The 23516-nt window shown below is 43.8% G+C and overlaps 2 protein-coding genes across 2 annotated transcripts in view; both read right to left on the bottom strand.

The window, feature by feature from the left end:
* FYCO1 (FYVE and coiled-coil domain containing 1) overlaps window positions 1-316 on the bottom strand; it is a 46443-nt gene extending 46127 nt beyond the window's left edge. The window contains exon 1 of the mRNA XM_010180314.1: window positions 282-316. The gene's annotated coding sequence lies outside the window, so the exon portion shown is untranslated. The remainder of the gene's footprint in view (window positions 1-281) is intronic.
* Window positions 317-10659: 10343 nt separating this feature from the next.
* Window positions 10660-11676, bottom strand: XCR1 (chemokine (C motif) receptor 1). Its single transcript, XM_010180315.1, has one exon. It carries the CDS (start codon window positions 11674-11676, stop codon window positions 10660-10662), a length of 1017 nt encoding a protein of 338 aa, XP_010178617.1.
* Between the last annotated feature and the right edge of the window lie 11840 nt (window positions 11677-23516).

The following is a 23516-nucleotide window of genomic DNA, read 5'->3' on the forward strand; positions in this document are numbered from 1 at the left end:
AGGGGCCCCCACCAACCCCCGCCCCCCCCGCCACAGGGCCGAACCCGGCTCCCCTCAAAGCCGCACCAGCACTGAGGGGGTCGCGGCGCAGCTCTCTGTCCTCTCCGTCTCCGCCGGGGCTCCTCCCCTCGCAGCAGAACTCCGTGCGGCAACAAGTGGAAGCTGCTGAAGTTACTTCCCCCCTTCGCCTTTCCCCTTCAGCAGCCGCCGCCTCTTTCCCACCGGCTCCGCCGCCCCCCGCGCTCCGTCAGGGGGGTGTGAGGGACAGTACCGCGCCTTACCTGAGCGGCCGCCGCCATGTCGCAGAGAGACGGCCCGGGATGAGGCTCCGATACCGCTGGCCGCTAAAAAACAACTCCCGTGAGGCCGCTGGCGGTGCCCCCTCCCCCGCGGCAGTGGCGGAGTACAACGCTATGGGCTCCCGGCCGAGTGCGGGCGGGGAAGTGCCTTCAGCGAGGAGCGGAGGGGTTGGTCGAGTGGAGAGGCTATGAGGGAGAGCACCGTGGTGAAAATAGAGAGTTTAAAAATGGATTTGCGGGGAAAATCGCCACTTTCCCCTGCAGCTGCAGTGGTTGGGGCGGTTTGCTCTCAGGGGTGTGTGTTTCTGGTATCCTCATGCAAGGTCACCTGTCAGGAGGTGTAACTTTTTCATATCGTACTGCCCGTTGCTTTTAGGAGAGTTTAGTATGGTTTTGGTTTTGGGGTTTTATTTTTGTTTGCACATCAGTTCATTAAGCTCTTTGCACGTACAACTGAAGTTGAAATATGGAAGTCAGGCTTGATAAATCCCGTACACAGCAGATTTCCCCTTTCCGTCTGTGTCGGTTGACGAAAAGAAAATCCTCTTCCGACAGCTGAAAGACGTAGGTAGGGATTAGTAAAGGCCACTTGCGGTAAGAGACTGGGAGAAAGCGGGTGTGAAACTGGAATAAGAGGTCGCTTCCTAAAGTGGGGTGCAGGGGGTTACGCAGGGCATGGGGTTCCTGATAATCCCACACCATCTCCCAGCTGGAACCAGGCTCCTTCTACAAGCAAGCTATTTCTACTCTTCCTTTTCAAATTTTAACCCTTCCATAAGGCATATGATACTCCTAAAGTGCATTTCTTTCACAGTGTCTGAATAGGCGACATTGTTTTTGTATTTGAAGTGTACTTGAGAACAAAGTTCCTTTGCTTTTTTCCCACACTGTCTTGGTAAAGAAATGATTTTAAATAAAACTTGTGACCAAATGGTTTGTCATCAGTTCTTGTCACAATGCTTGTGACTACATTAGTGTAATAAACTTCAGCTTAGGCAGCCATAAGATCAAAGCATGATATTTTCAAGACTCTGAGGAAATAACATGTAGTACATAGTCACTGACAGTCTCCATCATCCTCATTTTTTCATCTTCAGCATCAGGATGACTAAGTGACCTTAAGTTTTGGTGAATAATCTTCACCTAATGTATGGTTTTGAATGGTCGGATGTGTTTTAATGTCCTCAGAAGTGCAGGCTCTAGGGCTAAACATGTTGTGGGTACATGACTCGTAAATTGCAATGGGATGTCTTAACATAGTTCAGAAGTGGCCTTCAGGCTGACTTCTCTTGGCATGCTTTGCTGCGTCATTCAATATGGGGCCAGGAGCATCTGCTGAAAACAAATGTTTGTTTTCCATTGATCTGTAGACAATTGGATGTCTTCCAAAAGTAACCTCAGGGTCATCAGTTGCAAATAATGATAAATCAAATCCCAGATGATTACACTGCAGTGAAGGGGGGGGGGTTATATATTTTCAAAGGCCTTTGCACAGTTTTACTTCTCACTCAAAAATAATCACGTATAATGGGTTGTTCTTCCTTTTAATTATGTAGTGACAAGCTACTTTCAGAATTATTTAATTAATTACTATTGCCTGTTTATACAGACATCAAATTTTTCAGAGAGAAACATGCTGTTTCCAACTAAGTCTGTTGGTGACCAACACTTTAAATTTTCTATATATTTCATTTCTTAGCAACAAAAGATGTTCAAGATTTTTCCTTTTGGGAAGCTGCCCTAGGGAAAAAAACCACAACATTATCTGTTCCATTTGTGATGCTTTTCTTTATTTTTATTCGGATAAAATTTAATGATTAACATAATAGACTATGATAAGCTGGATGGGAATTGTCAATTTTACTAGCTGAGAAAAGACAATGTCAGCAAAAGGAAGGCTTTTGTTGGGAAAAATCTTTTCACTAGTTGATGGATTGTTATGCTTGCGATGGTAACTATATTCCATAAAGTTACCCAACTCAATCAACTAAAACTACTAGACTGCTACTTAACATGTATTAAGGATCATTAAAGGAACATACCATATTCTTTAGGTTCTGTTCCATATGGCTAAAATACAGGCCAAGACAAATATTTAAGTGCTGAAATCAACTTTTGACATCAGAAGTTAAATCTAATGCTAGCTGCAGTTCTTTTAGAGTGATTTTGAAAATGCAGTTTGAATGTGGTTTGGTTTTGGTTTTGCATATTGGTGGCCCTAGAAGCCATTTCTGTACAAAGTTTGCAAATAAATATAGAATCCTTTGGTTTTAATTGTGAAGCATAAACATGCTCTATTTTGTGTGAGAAGAGTTTCCTCCATTCAGGCAAGTCAATCTGCATTCACACTGTCTGGCTCACAATGAAGTAAATTTATTTACTGTCATCAGTCATTTAATCCTGACAGCACTTGGGTGACTCATTGACTGGAGCAGGTCTTCACTAAACTCTCTTAACTCTAAATCAGAGTTCACTAAACTCTCTTGAGGCTCTGTCAATAATAAAATAATAAAAATAAAATAATGATAAAACCCCAAAACAATAATAATACAAAACCAGAAAAAAATGTCTCATGTAGCTATTGGATTCTCCAAATGTTTCAAGTGGTCTCTAAGTACGTGTCCACAGGATGCATTCTTTCCATATATCTGACATTATTGCTACCTGTGCTGCATATTTTCTTTTAATTTATTTTTGAGTTAATTGATGTTATATAATAACTGAGGAGAGTTTTGCGTCTGCTAGGCACTTGAGGTATTTTATGAGAGTAGCAAACTCCCAGTTTTACTTGGTCACCCTCAGTGGATTAACATACCATTGTAGCTCGACTGAACAACAGGCTGCTGTTCATCATCAGAGACTTTCTGTGACTGTGGGGAGAAGGCTTTGGAAGCACTTTTAGCATTTGTTTGTGCTTTGTTTTGAATAGGTGGACAAATAATTGTCAGTAGGTATAAAGCTGGAAGCAGGCAATGTAAAAAGAGCCAGCAAGGCTCTGGAAAGCCTCTAGAAGCAAATTTGGCATTTTAGAGAAGGTGACTCAGGGGCTTGGAAGAATATTCTGCTAATATTAGGTCAGCTTCTGAGACCAACTTCCACCTGAGCACCTTGGGGTTAAGAGCTATTGCTGCTCAGAACTGGTTGCATGTCATTCGTGTGTGGATGAAGTAGGTACCAAGACTTTGAGCTGGTTCAGCTCTGATTCAGCTGAACTCTGGACTGTGCGATTTAAATGAACCAGTGTCTTTTGTACACGTATAGATATGTGCACTTGGATAAAGAGCATACTAAGGCTTTGGAGATTAAGAACTGGTTAAGATGACTTGGAAGGGTATTGCCGTTAAGAAACAGAACTTGACCTCAGAAAGTAGCATTGTTTGGAGAAATGAATCAAACTAAAAAATATTTCTGTTCTTGTATCTCAGCAGTTCCTGAATATGGAGAGAGTGCTCCACTCTATGCACTTTTCTGTGTAATTCTCAGTCATTTGCTTCAGTCTAGCCAGGATCTTCAGTCTTACACTGCTCTTCTGATTTAAAACTGAAGATACATATATATATTGAGCATTTACAGAGCCTGAAACTTCTATTTTAAAATGCCCATGATCTGTCAGAAGGGTCTGGTTTCCTTTCAAACTTCTGTGCAAATGGTACCTATTGAACCTTTGCAATAAAACATTCTGGTCCCATACATGGCAGGAATTTCTGGTTTACATCTCCATGAATAAATTTTTCCAGGAACTGTATTCCTTGCCATGGCTGTACCTACATAAAAAAGCAAAATGAGACCTTTTTAAGTAATGCAATTTTTTTTAACAGGAGTAATTTCAACTAGAGATCACTTCTATGGCATGTTCATTGCACCAGTCAGTGAAGGCTTTGGATATCAAAACCTAACTTTCCAGTTTTGAGTTTTGTATTCAGGTCTCTTAGAAAACTGTGTTCTTCAGGCTGAGTTCTGCACTGAAACAATCTTTTGGCTACATTTACTTGGTTTAATGTTGCTCTGGGAACAAATCATAAAAATCATAGAGTATTTTAGATGTAAAGGGACCTCAGGAGGTCTCTACTACAAAACTCTGCTCAAAAGTTGACCTCCAGTCAACTCTTGAACCATCTTTCTGAGTCCCTGTTCCTGTATTTGAATACCCTTGTAAAAAACTAAATGTTTATGCCTAATTGAAATATCCCATGCTCCAGCTTGTGTCCGTTGCTGTGCACCTCTGAGAAGAGTCTGTCTCCATGTTGACGGGGTCGCAGTCACGATGAGAAAAACTTATCTACGCAGTAGCAGATAAGCAGGCACTTCTTTATTGCAGCGCTGGGGAGACACAGAGGATGGTTCCTCTAATTGTGTTCCAAAGCCCATACATTTTCGCAGCCCATTTATACATCTTTAACAAAGCGATTTCACAAGATTATACAAGTATGCATAAAATGTCCACTTTTTAATTTGCCCTTTACCATGATTGGTTCCTCACTAATTTTGGCATGCAGAAGAGAGAAGAGTTGTTGCCTAATCCTTGCCTTATCACAACTTATTCTACATTTGGTATGTACCTGGGAGGCCGCAGTACCAGGGGATTCAGCCTCTCCTCTTAGATCAGGTGGCCCTCTTCCAGGGAAGCCAGCAGGACCAGGAGGACCGATGGGACCAACATTACCTCTCTCTTGCACCAGAAATACCATCAGCACCTTTGCCACCAGGTTCTCCCTTATCCCCTTTTGGTCCGAGGCTTCCAGAAGCATTTCTCTCTCCTGGCATTCCCTGTAAACCAGGCACCCCTGGTACATACCTTCTCTAAGCACTTACGCGCATATATATCTTGTAATTTTAACTTTACAGTTAAGCAAATATCTACTTTAACTACTTTAATCAATCAAAATGTTCTCCCGACTACAACATTTATCTTCTCCGTATCCTCCAGTCAGGTACTTGCAGATGCAGTCTTCTTTCTAATGCCATGTGAACCCAGCTCTCTCAGCCCCTCCCCATCCATCCAGCCCCTGACTGGCTTAAAGGCCTCTGCTGGACTCCCTCCAGTATGTCCATGGCTTTCACATGCTGGGGAGCTCAAAACTAGACACCTACTCCAGATGCAGCTTCATGAGTGCCAAATAGTGAGAAAGGATCACTTCTCTGGACCTGCAGGTTCCACTCTCGCTCTCACAGTCCAGGATGTTGTTGGCCTCCTTTGCTGTGAGCGTGCTTGCTCACTCATGTTCAAAGACCCCCAGATCCTTTTCTGCAGAGCTCCTTCCCAGGCAGTTACTCTCCCCAACCTCTATAGTTATTCCATCCCAGACACAAGGCTTTGCAAGGAAAGTAAAAAAAAATAAAATAATAATGACATTTACAAACCACAAATTGTTTTCTGCAAGGCTAGCCTTACTGAGTTCTCTAATCTTTCACCGCTGTAATGCTTTTACAGAAGCATGAAGAAGGTGAGATGCAGTGAAAGACTGCTAGCGGCAGTTGTTCCCCATGGGTGATTGCTGTGAAATGGCTTCAGTGTTTTTTGTATTTTATAAGTGCATAAAGTTCCTTATGTCAATAAATGGGCTCACTTTCAATATTCAGCATGCTTAGGAATCTCAAGGACAGCTCCATACTGGTAAGTGAATTACTTTTGTGTTTGTACCTCCTTTATGATGATATACAACTGGTCTTCATATGTCACCTTTACTGGTACTTCATACTGTCTGTTCTCATTTTGACTGACAGCTACTTTTTGTATTATTTTCCTTTCTAATTTTTGTGCTTGCTATAGTATTGCTGCCTGAAGAACATGTAGGCATCTGATCAGTACAGCAAATATCAGTCAAACTTCGCTCCATTTAACACAGGGCCTTCTTAATTAAACACTGGATGAGTAAGAGCATATCAAACTGCTGAGTAACCATAAGGAGACTATAAATAGAATTTTATTTATGATTTTAATAGCACTGGTGGTGTTTTCAAAATACTGAGTTATAGCTATGGTGTCAGATTGAGTGACCGCTCAATCTAGCACCGCTCCTCTCCCCTGCCTACACTGTGGTTTCCAAAAGCAATTAATTTCTCCTTTTTCACTTCACAAACTTCTTTCTCTCACTTCTGCATCTGCTCAGACCATGTAATAGTTGATTGAGTGAAGTTAAAGATTCAAGGTCCCCTGAATATTATGGTTTACCCAGAGCAGCCCGTATTTTCCATGCACTTGGAGCTGCCTGAAGGAAAGAGATGCACAAACTGCCCATCCCCAGACCTACACTGGGCATATCCTGTGGCTTTAGCAATATAAATATTTAATAACATATGTGTGATTCTGAGTATGTATTCTGAGTGCCTTGCAGGTCTCTGTGTCTAGTTAGCAGAATTTGGAGAGAGGAGTTCTACCCACAGCAGAGAAGTATTAACTTGAGACTACTTAGGTAGACTGGACATATAATAGATGTCTGGCGAACTGGGCAGGGTGCATGTGATGTTGCTGAGAGTGTTTCCTAATATCATTGCGAGGTGCTATCTATTGCCTCTAAGGACCATGGTGAATAGGGGAGGTCCCTGATGATTTGAAAAAGGCAAAGTTCATGCTTTTTGGCAAGAAGGACAGTCCAGGAAACTACAGGCTGCTCAGGCTCACCCCTATGCCCTGGAAGACAGTGGAGCAAATGGTCTAAATCCTCTTGGAAACCGTTACCAGATGTAGGATAAAAATGTTTGGTAACAGCTAGCACAGATTTACCAAGATGGTGCCTGACTAACTTGACTGTCTTCTACAGAGAGATCACTGGCTCTGGAAATGAGGGGAAAGCTGTGCATGCCATTTACCTTGACTTCTACAAAGCTTTTGACAAAGTCCCCCACAGCATCTTTTGTAGACAGATTGGGGAGACACAGACTGAACAGGTAGACTACAAGGTGGATGAAAAACTGACTGGTTCATCAAGCTCAAAGGGTAGTGGTCAGTGGTTTGAAGTCTTAATGAGTCGCTGGTTATGAGTGGCATGCCTTGGGCGTCAATACTGAGACTGATACAGTTTAACATCTTCATTAAGAACATGGATGATGGGGCAGGGTGCACCTTCAGCAAGTTCACGGATGAAACCAAGGAAGAGGGAGCAGCTGATACACACTGAGTTTTAGGGCTGCCATGCAAGAGATGTCAGCAAGCTTAAAGAATGAGCTGAAAGGAGCTCTGGAAGTTCAAACATAGCAAATGCAAAGTCCTGCAGGTGGCATGGCCTACACTCCTGCAAGAGCATGGGTTGGGAGTCACCTGGCTAGAGGTCAGCTTTACTGTAAAAGATCAAGGGTTCAAGTGGACAACAAGTTGAAGACACCTCAGTCATGTGCCCTTGCAGCAGTGAAGACTGTGTATGGGCCTATGTTGCCTTCAGGTTGAGGAAAACCTTTATTCCTCTCTACCTGACATTCATGCGGTCACATCTGCAGTAGCATACCCCGTTTTGGGACCCCCAATACAAGAGAGAGATTGACTGACTGAAGTGAGCCCAATGGAGGACCACCAAGATGGTTAGAGAGTTGGAGCACATGACATATGAGGAGACTAGACTAGATTGGCTGGGGTTTGTTTAACCCCAGGAAAAGAAAAAGGCTTAGGGGAGATCTAATGGCTGTTTTCCATTGTGTAATGCGAGGACATAGAGAAAGCAAGGAGGAGGCAACATAACCAGGTTGCAGCAAAAGAAATTTTGTTCATGTAGAAGGACAAAATCCACAATGAGAGTTTTTAAGCATTGGAACAGAGACCCAGAGGAGTTATGCAGCCATTGGTCTTGGAGATTTTCAGAGTTTTATCATACAAGACCTTGAGCAACGTTATCTAACTGGGAAGATAAAACTGCTGTGAGCAGGGTGGAGGAGTGGATGACCTCCGTAAGTCTCTTCCAAGCTAAATTAATCTATGAAAATTCACAATTACTTCTTTAATTGAAAATACCTTAACAGGTGGTTATGAAAGGCAGACAACAATAATCACAGACTAGTACTCCATTGATTTTTTGACTGTTTATTAGTACCACTTCATTATATCAGGAGGGAAAATCTCCACATGCTGAGTTACTTTTGTTATGGTAGGCAGCAGTACAATAGGTAATGTTAAGCATTCTCTTTACATGCTAATATATACTCTAACAAAATATGCTCAGGCTACAAACAGATTTAAATAACTTATTAAAAACCGTGCAGAACAGAATAATTTCAATCTCTTGTGCTTCTGTTATACTTCTTCATTTTTTTAGCTGAATGTAAAATGTATTAATGGTAAAGATATCAGGGTAGGGTAGCTCAGGACAAGTTGAACGACAGTTTGTTGAAATGACGTAGGTGCACGAGACCTTTTTTTAACTCATCATCACAGCATTTTTCTCTTGTAGAGCTTTCTGGTGCCAGTGAAGTTGGTCCTGGCTTATCAGAACAGAAGAAGAATTTGGATTCATTGGTCATTCAGTAGGTTGTCTCTTCATAACTGAAGGTATTGAGTCCCCAGCCCAAAGTCTCTTGAAGTGTACAGAAGCAACCACATTAATTTCAAATGTCTCTTATTAGGAGACAAGAGCCAAAGGCTGGTCTCCACCACAACCAAATGACAACTTCCACCTTTTCATGGTTTGTCTGAACACAAGTGAATTCCTGTGGTATTAATGAGTAACCTTTTAAATGTTGTAAGTTTTAGTCAGAAACTATAGTAACGGGATACCAGAACTGACTTGTTCAGAAAGGCACATCTGGTGATAAAGGACAAGATATGATCATTTTCTTCTGGCAGCTAAACTGAAGCACGAGCTAGAAACTATGGTCAAGCTCTAGGAAGGCTATTTGGATATGTGTCATGTATGTTTGCTCCATTCTTATGCTTTTCCCTGGGTATTCTTGCTTCTGGATATGGCCAGAAATAGGATACTGTGCTATGGGCATGCCTGAGTTTCTGCTTTTTATACACTAGACAGCAGCTGAGAAGAATTTGTTATCTGCTCCAGATGATCTTTAGAGATCAAATGAAATAGTGTGGAAGCAACACAAAAACGTTTTAAGATGGCTGCCCAAAAAGCCAAATTGTTGCTTAGAACCACTGCCAAGCCATTGCTTGGCACCACTACAAAGCTACCTTGGCTTTCTATTCAAATGCTAGAAAATAAAATATTCTGGTTTCCAGAGACTACACTGGAGTATGCAGTACAGGTTACAATGCTTGAGGAAAAAATAAACCCACTGAGCTATCATGAAGAAGAATATTGGTTTCCATGAGAAAAAAAGCCACGAGGTTTGATTGGTATAATCAGAATGTAAATGGTTTTGTTGCAAAAATGTGTGCTGTTGAATTTAATTCCCTGAACTTGCTTTTAGTTGGGAAATCAAGTTAAAGTGGTCATGTAAAAACACTCCTGCACTTAGCACAACTAGTCCTCTTAGCAACATTTGTCAAGAGACAAACATTAATTTTACAAATAAAGCAAGCTATTTCTATTCTGCTATTTAAAAAGGCATTTTGTTCTTGCATTATAACCTTTTCAGAAAGTTTAATTCTTTGCAGTACCATGGAAAAGGGAGAAAAGGAGGAAGAGAGTATTTAGAGGCTGCTCAGGAAATGGGCGGCTGGTCTACTGCAACCACTTGAAGGGGTATTCAGAGACTGGAAGGTGCCTGGGACAGAAGCGGCAACAGGAGGAAAACCAATATCCTAGTGAAGTGTCGCCTTAACAGCTTGTATTCCTTCTAGGGTTCTCCCATTTCAGACCCAAAAGGCTACCATTGCACTAAGCTACTTTCATATATATTTATCTACCAACAGGTAAAAGAACATTTGCAGTGAGAACTTCAGAGATTCAGAGGTCTTCTAGCTATTGTCAGGCCAGCAAATCCTGAGAGCCTCAAAAAGAGAGAACCAATGAGTTCAGCACTGATAAACACTAAAGCATTAAAAGCTACAGAAATACATATGTGTGCATTGCTATATACAATCGAAGTATTTTCAGTCAGGCAAGAAAGCGACATGCAACATCATTTATGTTAAAACCTAATGCTCTAGCTCCCAAAGGAAAAAGCAGAATTTTTATTTTGTTTTTGTTAAAAGAAACTATAAATGAGAGAAAGAAACTATAAATGAGAGAAAATCAATCTCACTGCACAAAAAATCATGAAGACAAGACTTACAGACAAATGAAATAATTTCTCAGCATTCTCAGCTCTCCACCCCATTGCAAATACATTCTTTTTACTACTTTCCATACACAGCATATTTGCAAAGAATAAATTTGTGTGCCTTTCTTAGGGAAGTGTCTCTAAGAATTAGAGATTATCCATGGCTTTTAAAATCTAAGAGTTCATGCAGGATTAGTACTGATAGTTAGATCTCGCTTCAGTAGATGGATGCACCTTCATAGGGGAATTTGCCTTGAGAGCAGATCCTAGGGCTGGAGACTTGATTGCTCCCACAGGGTAAATACTGACTGCATAAATGTAACAAATGCCTCTTGAACTTGACTCCAACAAATACATAGAGCACAGGGTTGAGGCAGCAGTGGCAGAAAGCAATTTTACGGCTGATGTGAAAGGCAAAGTTGGAGTTGTTTTGATACTGACAGGTAGGGGATGGAAAAGTAATCAGAAAGCTGAGGATGTTGTAAGGTGCCCAGCTCAGGAAAAAAGCCACCACAATAATAAGGATGAGTTTCACAGTTCTGTGCTTTCTGCGAGATCTTGCTCCAAGCAGTATTATCATTATTTTGAAGTAACAGAATACGATAATCCCAAAGGAAAACAGGAAGAGTATATTTCTCAGATAAATGTCCACCTTTTTCCATGTCAAGTCAGCATAATCACAGGTCTTGCCTCCTTCCCAGTTTTCTTCCACTGTGGTGTAAATCACCTCAGGAATAACAATTAGTATGCTACCAGTCCAAACAGCCAAGCTCACCAGAAAAACACAGCACTGTGTATTGGATCTCAAAGTTGAGAGGGGGTTCACTACAGACAGGTACCGCAGGATAGTCATGAAAGTCAGGAAGAAAACACCACTGTAGTAGCCGATGGAAAAAACAGCATTCACAGCTTTGCAGAGGAACTCACCAAAAATCCACCCGAAGGTCTGGTCCACTGCCCAGAAAGGCAGCATGCAGGAGAAGACTAAATCAGAAACACAGAGATTCATGATGAAGACATTCGTTAAAGATGTCAGGTTTTCATATTTGAAGAGGATCCATAACACTAGAGTGTTTCCTAGCAGACTTAGCAAAAATACCAACGTGTAGAGGACAGTAGTGAGATGGGTGTAAAATACAAAATAGTCACCCATTTCACAGACATTGCTTTCATTGAAAAGGAAGTCATATGAGTCGTTTTCATCCAACCCGGATTGAAAATAGCCGTCATCCATTTGTATGTGCAAACCTTGCACTGTTCTCCAGCAGCTACTTTGAAGAACTGCAGCAATCAAACAAAAATTTTGGTGAAAGTCAATCCAATAACTAAACTCCTCCTGTGGAGGCTTCTGTTTTAAGAGACAAAAAGAAGCAGTGAAACCACCTTATTTGTCCTGTTTTTGGGAGAGAAAGGATTCATTTCCTCTTATGACTTGAACATGAACAGGTAGATACAAAAGATTTACTCTCAAAGCAACATCAACATCTTAAGTACTTAAGAAGTCAGAAATCAAGAACATTTCTAAACCAATATGGTTGGTGGCAACTGCTAATTATTAAGCTTCTACTACTTGAAGGTTGAGGGTGCATTGTTTTTTAACACACGTATCTCAGCTGGCAAGACTTTCAAATCTGCTACTATTTTTTAGGTTTTCTGGAATGGTATCAAATTCCTAAACATTTCACCATATATATGATTCTTTATCATCGAGATTCAGCACTGCAGAAATGGGAAAACCCTATTGGGGTTGCACTGAGAATGGGAAAAGACGTGTTTCCTACAGATTTTCATCTTGAGGTTGGTTGATATCTAAAAATCTCCAGGCTATGGTGGAAACACCCCCATGTTGAGGGCTCTTTGCATCTCTGCAGCCTGCTGCAGAGGATAGGACAGGAACAGAGCTCACATCACACCCCTTTCTGAAGGCTGCTGCCCTCTGCCTGTCTGCAGGTAGGAATTTAATCCCAACTGGATGGTTGGTTGAAATTAGCCAACAGTGTCAAAAGTTACTGCGACTTGGAAGACAACATGCAATCAGGTGAACATACAAGGGTAGCAATGTCACAATGTTAATAATTTCTTGATGAAATTAAGCTAAAAATGAATATAAAAAATTAGTAATGGCTCCAACCAACAGTTCAAAGTCTAAATTAAAGTTATCCTGGATGAAGGTTTATCTGCAGCACCATGTTTGGATCCTAATTTGACTGAAGCCAGTGCCACTGATTTCTCTGGAAGTACAGTTGCAAGAAAGAAACTCTACATCTTAGGCCAAAATTGTACTGGTGACACACTAATCCTTTTCAGATTAGTGAGGGCAGAATCTACCTGCTACAGCCAGGAAATGACACGCTGCGTTTGGAGGGCAGAAGGGTTGTGTCTACACCAGGAAAGCATGCCAGAGCACAGGTAGCACAGGCCAGGGGCCATCTATCTATTGGGATGTAGCCACTTGTTTTGGACGAGAGGGATGTGCAGGATTCAGTACTGTGACAGCAAGTGGCCCTGGCACATTTATCACGAGAGGCACAGACCTAACTGGAAATCATGCTTGTGGCCCTCAGTCTGTAGCATGCTGCCACCTTCAGGCATGTAGGACAAGTCTCTGCTGAGGCTGTCATCCTCTCTGGTTTTACGTGGCGGTACAGATGACACTTTAGCAATGCATGGGTTAGATTGAGGTCTTGACCATCATCGTGTGCTGTTTCAGCTCAGGTTGGAGGCATGACTCCTCTCTAGCAGCTGTCCTAAGGGTGAAGAGGAGCCTCTTTGCAAAGAGTAAAGGCTCTCCGTGAATGAGATGACAGTGCCAACCACTGTCTCAACTGCTTGCCAGCAAGTCTCAGGGCAGGACTGTATACCTGCCAAAAGCTACACAGCCAGCAGGGCTGCTGCTGGTCTGCTCCTTGCCTCTGCCGCAGTTGCTGCTGGCCCCTGACACAGGGATCTTCTCACAAACACCTCTGCCTGGAAATTATTCTGATCGGCAAACATCCAGCCCCTCATCACCCTGTGTTATTTTGTTCTTCACACCCCTGCTGAAGGGCAAGAAGCAGTTAAAGATCCAAGTAGCCACTGCAGAGTGTTGCTTGCCTGCTCGCTTGCTGTCAGGAGCTGAGCAATGCTTGCAAGGCCTCTGCCATTTTGCAAAGGTATTTTGAGATTATGTCATGTAACGTTTAAGTGCCAAATTGAAAAAAGGATGTAAACCCATCTATTTTCTTCACAGGTCAGGTGATAAGAGGTGGTAAGTTGTTTCTACAGTCCACACAGGCTCTGCTTTCCTGTAGTTACAGGTGGAGGCTCCAGCCTACAAAGCATCAGATCTCCTGGATGGCTGATCAGGACTAAGTATGTGCTTTGATATTATATTTGTACCAGCTGAGAAGCTGTCCATCACACTGGTGATAGCAGGGAGCACCTTGTGGCAACCTAAGGCATGTAGATCTTTTCCTTCTCGCTTCAGATTAGGTATAAACCTCCTGGGATCAAAACCTGTATTTTTGCTCTGCTGTATTTTATCTTTCCCCTTTCTACTCTATGAATAAGAAATGCTGTGCATGGATTTTCAGTTAAGACATGTGCAAAGGAGATAAAGACTAAGAACATGTTAGCCTCACACATGAAACAAACATGAAACACAGATCATGCTACTATTTTCAATATATATACATAATGGTACAAGTGAGAGCAGAAGTTGGCTGAAAGATGGAAGTCAATCTTAATTTCTGTTGTCAGGACAAATAGGAACAGAGGAACAACACATCCTACAGTTTAATGTCATCCCTACCCTCATGAGCAGCACTCAGCAAGGTGTTCAGCATTGTTTTCACGCCTGATCAGAGGAGCCACGTTGCCCCTCACAACATGTTACACCAGCCTCCTCTCTTGGCAGAGGCAGCTCCTTTTAAGAAGATTCTTGGCATTTACACAGACAAACTGAGGTTAAGCTGATCTAAATTGGAAAGGTCCAGTCTCATTATGCAAGGGGAATATAGTAGAGAGGCTCTAAAAGAAGTCCCCTACCATAAGGCATGCACTAATGGGAGCTACCTTGGGAGCACTTTTGACTTGCTTTATTCAAACCCCTGCTGGAGCTGCTGGGCTTCACAGCTTGTTCTCCAGTCCAGGAAAAATAAATAAAAATAGTTAGCTGGCCTTGTAGGACACCTTACTCTTTAGCTACCCAGGCAGCAAAAGTTGAATCAGAAAATCAATTTCTGTTCCCCTAAACTGGAATTTATCTGGTAGCTACTTCCTTAACCAATGTCTTGTTCCATTTTTGGGACAGGAAAAAAAAATCCCAAATGGGACTTTTTGGCAGGAAGGGATCTTAATTAGGGTCAATTGCTCAGACCAGTGCTTCCACCCATGCCCCACGGGTTTTACAAGCCAGGTACAACACACACAGTCAGCCCAGATGCTTGGTAGTCCCCTGCTCCCCCCGAGCTCTGCCTGCCAGCCCAGGCCATCAGCCCCGTGATAACCCCAGACTAACAGGGAAGAAACATCTCAGATCAAGAGCCTGAACCCCACTCCTGAAACATATCTATGAGTTCAAGTTTCCATACTAAGTACTATTAGAGCCAAGGCAGGATCAGTTTATGGTATCTACATAAACACACAGAATTAATGCTTGTGGGACTTCCATGTAAGGGATTATATTTTTCAGAAGTGCTGTCAAAGCACTGCTGAAGCAGCAGCCCTCCCCCTCATCCAAAGTCACCATGAGGGTAAAATTAGCAGCCAAGTCTGTTTTTACAATGAGGAAGAGATTATGAAGTTCTCTTCTCTCCCTCTCCAGCTTCTCCTTTCCCAAGAGTTGCAAGCACACCCTCTGTCGCCTTTATCACAGTTTCGCTGTTGTCTCCTCTGCTCCAGAGGTTTTTTTTGGGAAAACAATCTGGCATTTACACTCTGCTTTTGAACCAGCTGCTACCTTTACTTCCGTCCCAAAGCACACCTCTGAACAGAAAGCATAGCAGGGAATGAAAATGTCAGTGCAGGCTACCTATTGTCAACAAGACGTGCTCGCATTTGGTAGGTCCCTCCTGGGGCAGTGCAACAGCCCCTCTCCTGCCACCCCGATGGGGCACTGGGGTGAGGACATACGGTCTGCAGGACCATGGTGCGTGGTGATGAAACCATGGCCTCACACCTATTTGATCGGTAGGTTTTCTTGGCACTGAGGCTGGTCAGAAAGGATGCGGTGTTGGTGGCTCCAACAGAGTGCTCAGGCAGGAGCAACCTTGGCCAAAGAGGCTTGAGTGGAAGTGAAGAAGGTTGGCATCCAGCCTGTGGTTGCCCACAACAGGCTTCAAGCCAGCATGGTTTCAGCTCTGGGTATTCCCCATGCAAAGGGAAGGAGCAATCCAGCCTCTTGACTAGAGAGTGCAAAGGAGGACATCACTCCCTGCTTGCAGTTGGGTAGAGGTTGACCATAGTTTTCCTGGTAGTTCATGCAAGGACAAGCTGAGCAAGTGAGCACCCAGTGGGTAGGAAGAAATCATCCTTCTGGTAATAACTGTCTGGGAGAAAACAGCAAACTGGATTTTCTGGGGTTTTCTGAGTGGGGAAATTGTCGGTTTGTTTCCACAATGTTGAACAAACAAGACTTTGAGTGTATTTTTTGCTAGCAAAGAAATTACATCGATCTCTGATAATTCTGATTTGTTTTAATAGCAACACTCCTGGAAGGCACCAAACGCTAGCACATTTCTCTCAGGCCAGACATCAGTGACATGACGTATCACTTTCCCATCGACTCCAAAGAGAATATAAATGCTCTGTTATTCAGCCATGAAAAGGGCATCGCTTTGGTTCTTAGTAGCTGGGTTTGTTGGTAGCTGAAACCAAGCAAATCCACTTCTTATTTTTATTACTAAAGCAGAACAGATCTGCAGGTTTCAGCTGCCAACAAAATGTTGCCACACATACACAAACACATCTTGTCTCTCTGTGTGTACATGCACATGTATCCACCCGACGAGATACTGCAAGATGGGGCTGTCCTTAATAGAGCTCACCAGGCACTACACCATATATTTAATTAGCAATCTTAAAGCTGTGTAAGAAGTCTGTTAAGTAAAATGTGTGTAAAGAATCTGAGTTCTTTACACACAAAATTCTTCACAAATTCTTCCAGTCACAAAATAAAGACAACGACCAAGGCAAAGGAGCACATTGCACTTTTGGGAGAAATAATTGCATGTCTTTCCTCTAAAGATTAGCAACCCTTGTGTCTCCATATAAAGTTCATGAACTTGTTTTTATGGCTCAGGGACAACTTGAAGAACAGGGTTGTATTGTTCTATAGAATTTCATTGTTACGGGTGTATTTAAGCTATACATGCCCAATTATTATTTTTTTTCCCAAGAGGTTTATAAGCCATATGTCTAAAGAATTTGTGGACCTCATCTTGGGTGGGATTTCCTGGGGTCATTGCTGCAGGAATTATACTGAAACAGAGGGAAACTACACTGGCGGCCACTGGTGTGACCAGCAGGTACGAGGGGGTCCTGTCCTATCCAAGGCTGCGCTCAGAGCAATGCACCCACCTGCAGTCTGAGGACGTGGCTTGGGGAGAGAAGGAGAGGGGCCGCCGCAGCATCTGTGGGTGCAGGCAGAAGGAGGTACTTCTTCTGGAGAGATGTCTAATGTCCTAACGTCTAATCTAAATCTAATCCCTTCCAGTTTAAAGCCATCAACCCTTGTCCTATCACTACATGCCCTTGTAAAAAGCCCCACCCCAGCTTTCTTGTAGGCCCCCTTCAGGTACTGGAAAGCTGCTATGCTCCCTGGTGCCTTCTCTTTTCCAGGCTGAACAACTCCACCTCTCTCAGCCTGTGTTCTTAGGAGAGGTGCTCCAGCCCTTTGATCATCTTCGTGGCCCTCCTCTGGACTTGCTCCAACAGAAGCAAGAATGAAGAATGAAGGGCTGCAGTCAGGTCAATGAATGAAGTATTGTTGTATCCCCTTTTCCTGGACTGTACTACAGCCCGTCTTCTACCAGCCCAAATTGGTAGCTGCTCTCTTGAATGGACACACTGCAGCTCTTGTGAAGACTAAGACCTGACATATGAGCAGCCTCCTGTGCCCAGAGGGAGAAGGTGGCTCACTGTCAGGTAAGTCAAAGCACAGCTTTTGCTTATCACCACGTTAACTTTGTTGGCTGCTGTGTTCACAGAATCACAGAATCACAGAACGTTAGGGATTGGAAGGGACCTCAAAAGATCATCTAGTCCAATCCCCCTGCCAGAGCAGGAACACCTAGATGAGGTGGCACAGGAAGGCGTCCAGGCGGGTTTTGAATGTGTCCAGAGAAGGAGACTCCACAACCTCTCTGGGCAGCCTGTGCCAGTGCTCTGTTACCCTCACTGAGAAGTTGTTTCGTCTCAAATTTAAGTGGAACCTCCTGTGTTCCAGTTTGTGTCCATTACCCCTTGTCTTATCATTGTCTGTCACCGAGAAGAGCCTGGCTCCATCCTCGTGACACTCACCCTTTAAATATTTATAAACATGAATGAGGTCTCCCCTCAGTCTCCTCTTCTGCAAACTAAAGAGACCCAGCTCCCTCAGCCTTTCCACATAAGGGAGATGCTCCACTGCTTTTTCTCAGGACAGCAGCTGCTCTGTGCTCTGACAGCAGCTTGGACAAGACAACCTTTGGCATCTCTTGAGGCTGTGGACCTGAAGTGCTGCCACTGTTATGGAGGTACAGAGCATCTGAGCAGGCTTTGCTGTCGCTCTGCTGCCCTCTCTGCTGCCACCTCTTACTGAGTTACTGAGCCCACAAAATCACCACTCCACATTGCAGCTGGTGAAGAGGGTCATGCTAGAAAACCAGATGAAACAATAAAAGCACAAAAAATAGAAACCACTCTGCCCACCACTGACCGCCTATTTCCTTTGACTCTTGCAGAAGATCGTATACAGCAAAAAATTCTTGTTGCTCCCAGTGGCCGTCTGTTTCTGGAGAGAATCAAAGACAAAGTCTGTACTCTGGGTTAAATGTAGAGTTGGAGAAAAGACAGAAATGCAAGACAGTCAGGGTGCATAACAGCTTTTAAAACAACCAGATTGCAAGGGAGAACAGGAGAGAGGAATGGCCTGAGGGTTCATCAGGTTGATAGTCTGAAGGCATCTCAAATAGTTATAGGGAAGAGCCCAAGGCTCAGTCAGACCTTGGCAAAACAGCACTTGGGAAGGCAAAGCTTTTCATAGTTAAAATGTTTTCTATGCAAGAAAGACAGAGCTGGAAGAATTTCCTTGTGCAAGTACATTTCCAGAGCACAGATGTTGTTTCCCCACTCTGTTGGTTATGCTGATGAGCTAAAGCAAAATAAATCACATTTAATGAAAAAAAAAACCAAACCACCCATGGTTACATTCTGAGCACTGTTTATGCTTGCAATGAGGCAATTAATAACTTGCACCATAAAATATCAACCGCAACCATAAACACTCTTGTGCTGTTTTAGTCGCTACTTCCCCAAATCCCAGCACTTCCTCCTGGTGTGGCACGTCTGCTGGCAGGCCAGAGGCACAGTCTGGGCAAGGCACATTTGCAAACACTTTGTCTGAAGATGGGAACCTGTCTCCTCAAATATTTTTCCCAAGTTCTTAAGAATGACTGTGGAATTGATGGCTTCTCGAGCTGATCCAGCAGTGACTGCAGTTCGGATGGCATTGGGCTGTGCTTGGTCCATGCTGCTGGGTGAGACTCACCTTCCGGCAGACAGACTCAGTGCTTGCTTTCCTTTCAATAGGCTTTTAGAGAAAAAATCCTTTCCCTTGGCTGCCCATGTGAGCACAGCTGTTACTTTCAAAGGTTAGGCTGAAATACAGCTGGCTGAAATGCTCAGTCTGAGCCTAGCAATTCTTAACATCCTGTTAGACCTAGCTTGCTTTCATGCTCCCAGAACTTTTTCTCTAGCATTTTGCTTATTTCCGTATATTGAAGATTCATTGTTGTTATAAGAGGCAGCTCAAAGTGCTTTACCTCAGTGTGGCCATGGCACTTTGCAGAAGATGTCTGCACGTTTCCATCTGGCACATGATGCAGTTTGTGTGCACATACTTCAGCGCCAAAGTATGAGCAAGCAGGTGGCCAGCAGCAGCAAGTCCACCCAGATAAGCTGTTATTTACCAAAAAGCCAGCTGTAGCCCACATTCCACGGCAGGAGGCAACATCAGGGGCTCTGTGTGTGAAGCATGGGTGAACCGAGACAAAATCTTAATATTCCAGTTCCTGAGACATTTCATAACATCTCCGGCCATCTGTCCTTTGGCCAGATCTTGTGGTAACTACAGGGAGGTCAGGCAATACTTTATGCAACAAGGGTTGGCACACTCTTCTCCAGAACTGCTGCCAACCTCCTAGATTGCATTGTGTCAACTCCAAGGTAGCTCCAGTCACTCAGGCCATCTCCTGTTCAGTTCATCTTGCAGAGGCACATTCCTCTTCTTTAGTGATATTATGCTCAAACCACGTTAAACAAACTCTGTTGCGTCTCTCAAGGAAAATAAGGTTTGTGAGCTGGGAAGTGTGGACAAATCCTTCTGCCAAATTAAAGGGCAGAAAACCAAAAGACAAGAAGTTGAAGGCAGTAATGCAATTAGGATCTGTTGGCACGACTCTCCAGGCTTGCTTAAAGGCCAAGTAATCTAAAAGGCAGTCTCCTTGCACACTTTCTGTTTTCAAATTGCTCCTTAATTAAAACAGATTTTTAATACAATTGTGGATGATAAAGTGGAAGTGAATTCAGTCTAATTATTCATGGATGACATGAAAGATCTGTGCATGACATAGGATTAATGAATACATTTCTATTCTTCAAAGCCGGGATACGATCCCACCTACCCCCTCCCTGTGCAAAGGAGCAGCCCTGTGTGTCCCAGCCCCAGGATGCACAGAGCTTTCAGGATCCCCTGCAAAGTCTTTCAGACTCAGAGACAAAGACGTTGGATTTTGTTGTGCGTCTTAGCCACCACCCCAACCAGTGGTACCTCCGTACTTGTCTGCACCTCTTCTCCAGAAGCCGAGCTGACTGCAGCGCAAAGAGCAAATGTTCACTCCTTGCTTCAGGCACGTGTGAGGCTGCACGGTGCCCATGGGACTGAGCATGCATTTGCAAAACTGTGTGGTGTGGCTGCAGAGGCAGCTATGTGTGAAGGATGCGTGCAATGCAAAGCAGGGCGTCCTGGAGCTCTTTCTCGGAAGATGTAGCCAACCACCGTGCTGTCACAGCCATGTGAAATGAAGCAAGCAGACTTTATGAACAGCTCCCGAGCTTTGTTTCAGTTCTTGTGTAACTGCCCTAATGGAGGTCTGGACCCTGCACTGCCAAGCCCTGTTCAGCTTTGGATGCCAGAGATTTGGGGCTTACTGGAAGCGGACACCACAATCCTAAGCATGGACTCACACCGCAGCCAGAATTGAAACCTGCATTATTTCTGTGTTTTCGTCCTTTTTGTCACAAACCACTGCTTCTTTTTCTGAAGCAAAATGATATTCTCCCTTACTTCAGAATTTCTCACGGCAACAAAATACCTACTTCTGCCAAGCTCTACTGCAATCTGCTGCTGCCTGCCTGCGGTGTCTAGCAATGTCAGTAGCACTGGGTGGTTGATGTCAGCAAAGTGAGGTTTGCAGAAGGTGGTTTTAAAGACCAGCTGACATAGAATGAAAAACCGAGATGCTTGGAGAGCTTGTCTGCTTGTAGATGAGCCTCAGCAAGTCCTTCACTTTCAAGCTCTCTTCTGTGACCGAGATGCCACGCAGCTCAGCTCTCCATCCACCGTGGTGTCTCTTCCCACCAATCTCTTTAGTTCTAGCCTAAGATGCTACCTATTGCTACAAGTAAAGTCTTGCTGATAAAGGCTTTTCTCAGCCTGTGGAAGACGTTGGCCAAGATGCAAAATTGAGCATTGACAATAGGAAATAAATCAGTAGGAACGGATCACAAACAGTAACTAACTGCAGCTTTTGGAGGAACCTTGGGACAGCTGCTCAATTAAGAGGCAGTTACTGGGGGCTTCTCAGATGAAGTATATTGGTAGCACCCTTTCTGACTTTAATTGATCTGTTCTGATTCCTAGCAGCTGGCAAACTGTCCTTTTTTAACATGTTCATATTCTGGTGTCTTTCTGCTGGGAAAAAAAAATCAGGGAGCTGAGTTACTTTAATCAGATACAAGTCAAAAGTAATTCTGTGAAATGAATGAAGCAAAATAAAAGAATAAAAAAGACAAAAGCAGTGCCCATAGAATTAGAAGCACTTCTCTACCTGTAAAAATATGAAGTGTAAGAGCCAGTGCTCTTCCTGGACCTCAGATATAATGCGGTTTCTTAGACTATACACATATTGCAGGAGACACTCTGAGATCCAGAGAGGTTCTGATGCTGCTTGCTTTGATAGCCATCCTGATTGGCAACAATCTGCCCATACATTTCAGCAGAAGCACTACCCTTCTCTGTCCAGCTTAAGGATCTGAGGTGTGTGCATGTTTAAGAAAGTTTTTCTGCGTATTTATACATTTAATTCATTTTTTTAGGTCTATAAATAGAGATGGAGAAAATAAAAAAGCTCATGAGCCCAGAGATTTGTCTATTTTTTGCCATAAGGCCAACTGACTTGACAGGAGCTCCTCACACATCTTGCCTGCCTTGGCTCTGCAGAGAGGAGAAGGATGCCAGCTGGGCGCAGTGGTGTGGATTAGCAATAGGTGGCACGCTTGAATAGGGCTAACCCCTGCTTTCCCTTGAGCAGCTCAAGAAATACTTTGCAATGGACATGGACAGCGATAGCTGTCTTTCAAAGGGCGGCTAAGTTGAGCGTCTGCTCTTCAGCAGGCAGATACATCCACATCTACATCAGCTGCAGATAAGCAGAGCTGCTGGAAAGTCTAGTTTGATCAGGTCTCGCATGTGGCTGAAGGCAAGTCCAGACCCCTTGTGCTTTTTGCTGGGCACTGGTGGTGCATGGTTCATCGATGCTGTTAGGACAAGATCTTTCTTCTTTCTTTCTTCTCCCTCTCTGCTTCCCTAATCCCCTCAGTTTCTCTTGATGCGCCTCTGCAGGCCCTCCCACCCAGTCTGCAACTTTACCACACCAGCCTGGGACCAGCCATCTTCCCACTCCATTGCCTAGCTGGGATGTTGCTGGGACCTGTGGCCTTTCCCGGGCAGCCAGATCTCTCCTGAAAAGCACATGAGAGGCTCTCAGCACTGGCTGCATCTGCACGGACTATTTATGCCTCAAGTTGTGAAGCTAGACTAAAACCTTGGTGGCAACAGGGTACTTTCAGGTACACTTGAAATGAAAACATTTGGGATTTGTTCTTAGTGAAGAAGTAAGGAAAACACCCAGCTGTTTGGGACCAAAATGTTACATGGGGGGAGACAGAAGGGCACTCTAATTACCCGATGGTTTTCTCATTTTTCAAAGGGCAAACATAATGTTAAAGCAAAACCGCAAGGGCGGAACACAAAGAAAAGCAAGTTTTGCGTTTAGAAGCTGAAACCTTGCATGTCAACTTTTCGTAACATTTCCCCTTCTTTTTTTTCTTTTTTTTTCTTTTTTATTTTCCATCTGAAGCTATTTGCTAAATGCTCCCCCACCTCTCCTGGACTTCCCGAAGGCTCTTGGCAATGACTCAACCATGTGCAGAGCAGAGCAGGGCAGGGCTGCGGCTGGGTGGTGGCAGATGCTGTTGACTCAAGCCAGGCGCTGCCCCATCAGCTCTGCCTGCCCAAGACAGACCCTGACAGCCCTCCAGAGCAGAGCCCCCTCCTTCAAGCTGGCAAAGACTCCACTGACCACATAGGAGATGCAAGGGGCCCTTGCTCCATCATCTGGGCTGTGCACCCTCGTGCCTCACTGCCCCAGTCCTCAGCTTGCCCACAGGCAGGAGGAACACTGGACTGCCCACCTGCAGCTCCTCCCAAAGCAACTCACTTGCAGTGTTTCCAGAGGGAGGGAGTCTGAAATGAGAGGTACCATCTGCCAAGTCTGATGGGCAAAAGAGTTATGATTTTGCTTGATTTTTAAATAAGAAGATAGCATGTTTTTT

The sequence above is a fragment of the Mesitornis unicolor genome, unplaced genomic scaffold, assembly GCF_000695765.1.
Source record: "Mesitornis unicolor isolate BGI_N332 unplaced genomic scaffold, ASM69576v1 scaffold63, whole genome shotgun sequence".
Taxonomy (NCBI): domain Eukaryota; kingdom Metazoa; phylum Chordata; class Aves; order Mesitornithiformes; family Mesitornithidae; genus Mesitornis; species Mesitornis unicolor.

Bases quoted from the DNA above. Each gene is read 5' to 3' on its own strand.
- XCR1 (XM_010180315.1), bottom strand. From the start codon at position 11,676: ATGGATGACGGCTATTTTCAATCCGGGTTGGATGAAAACGACTCATAT.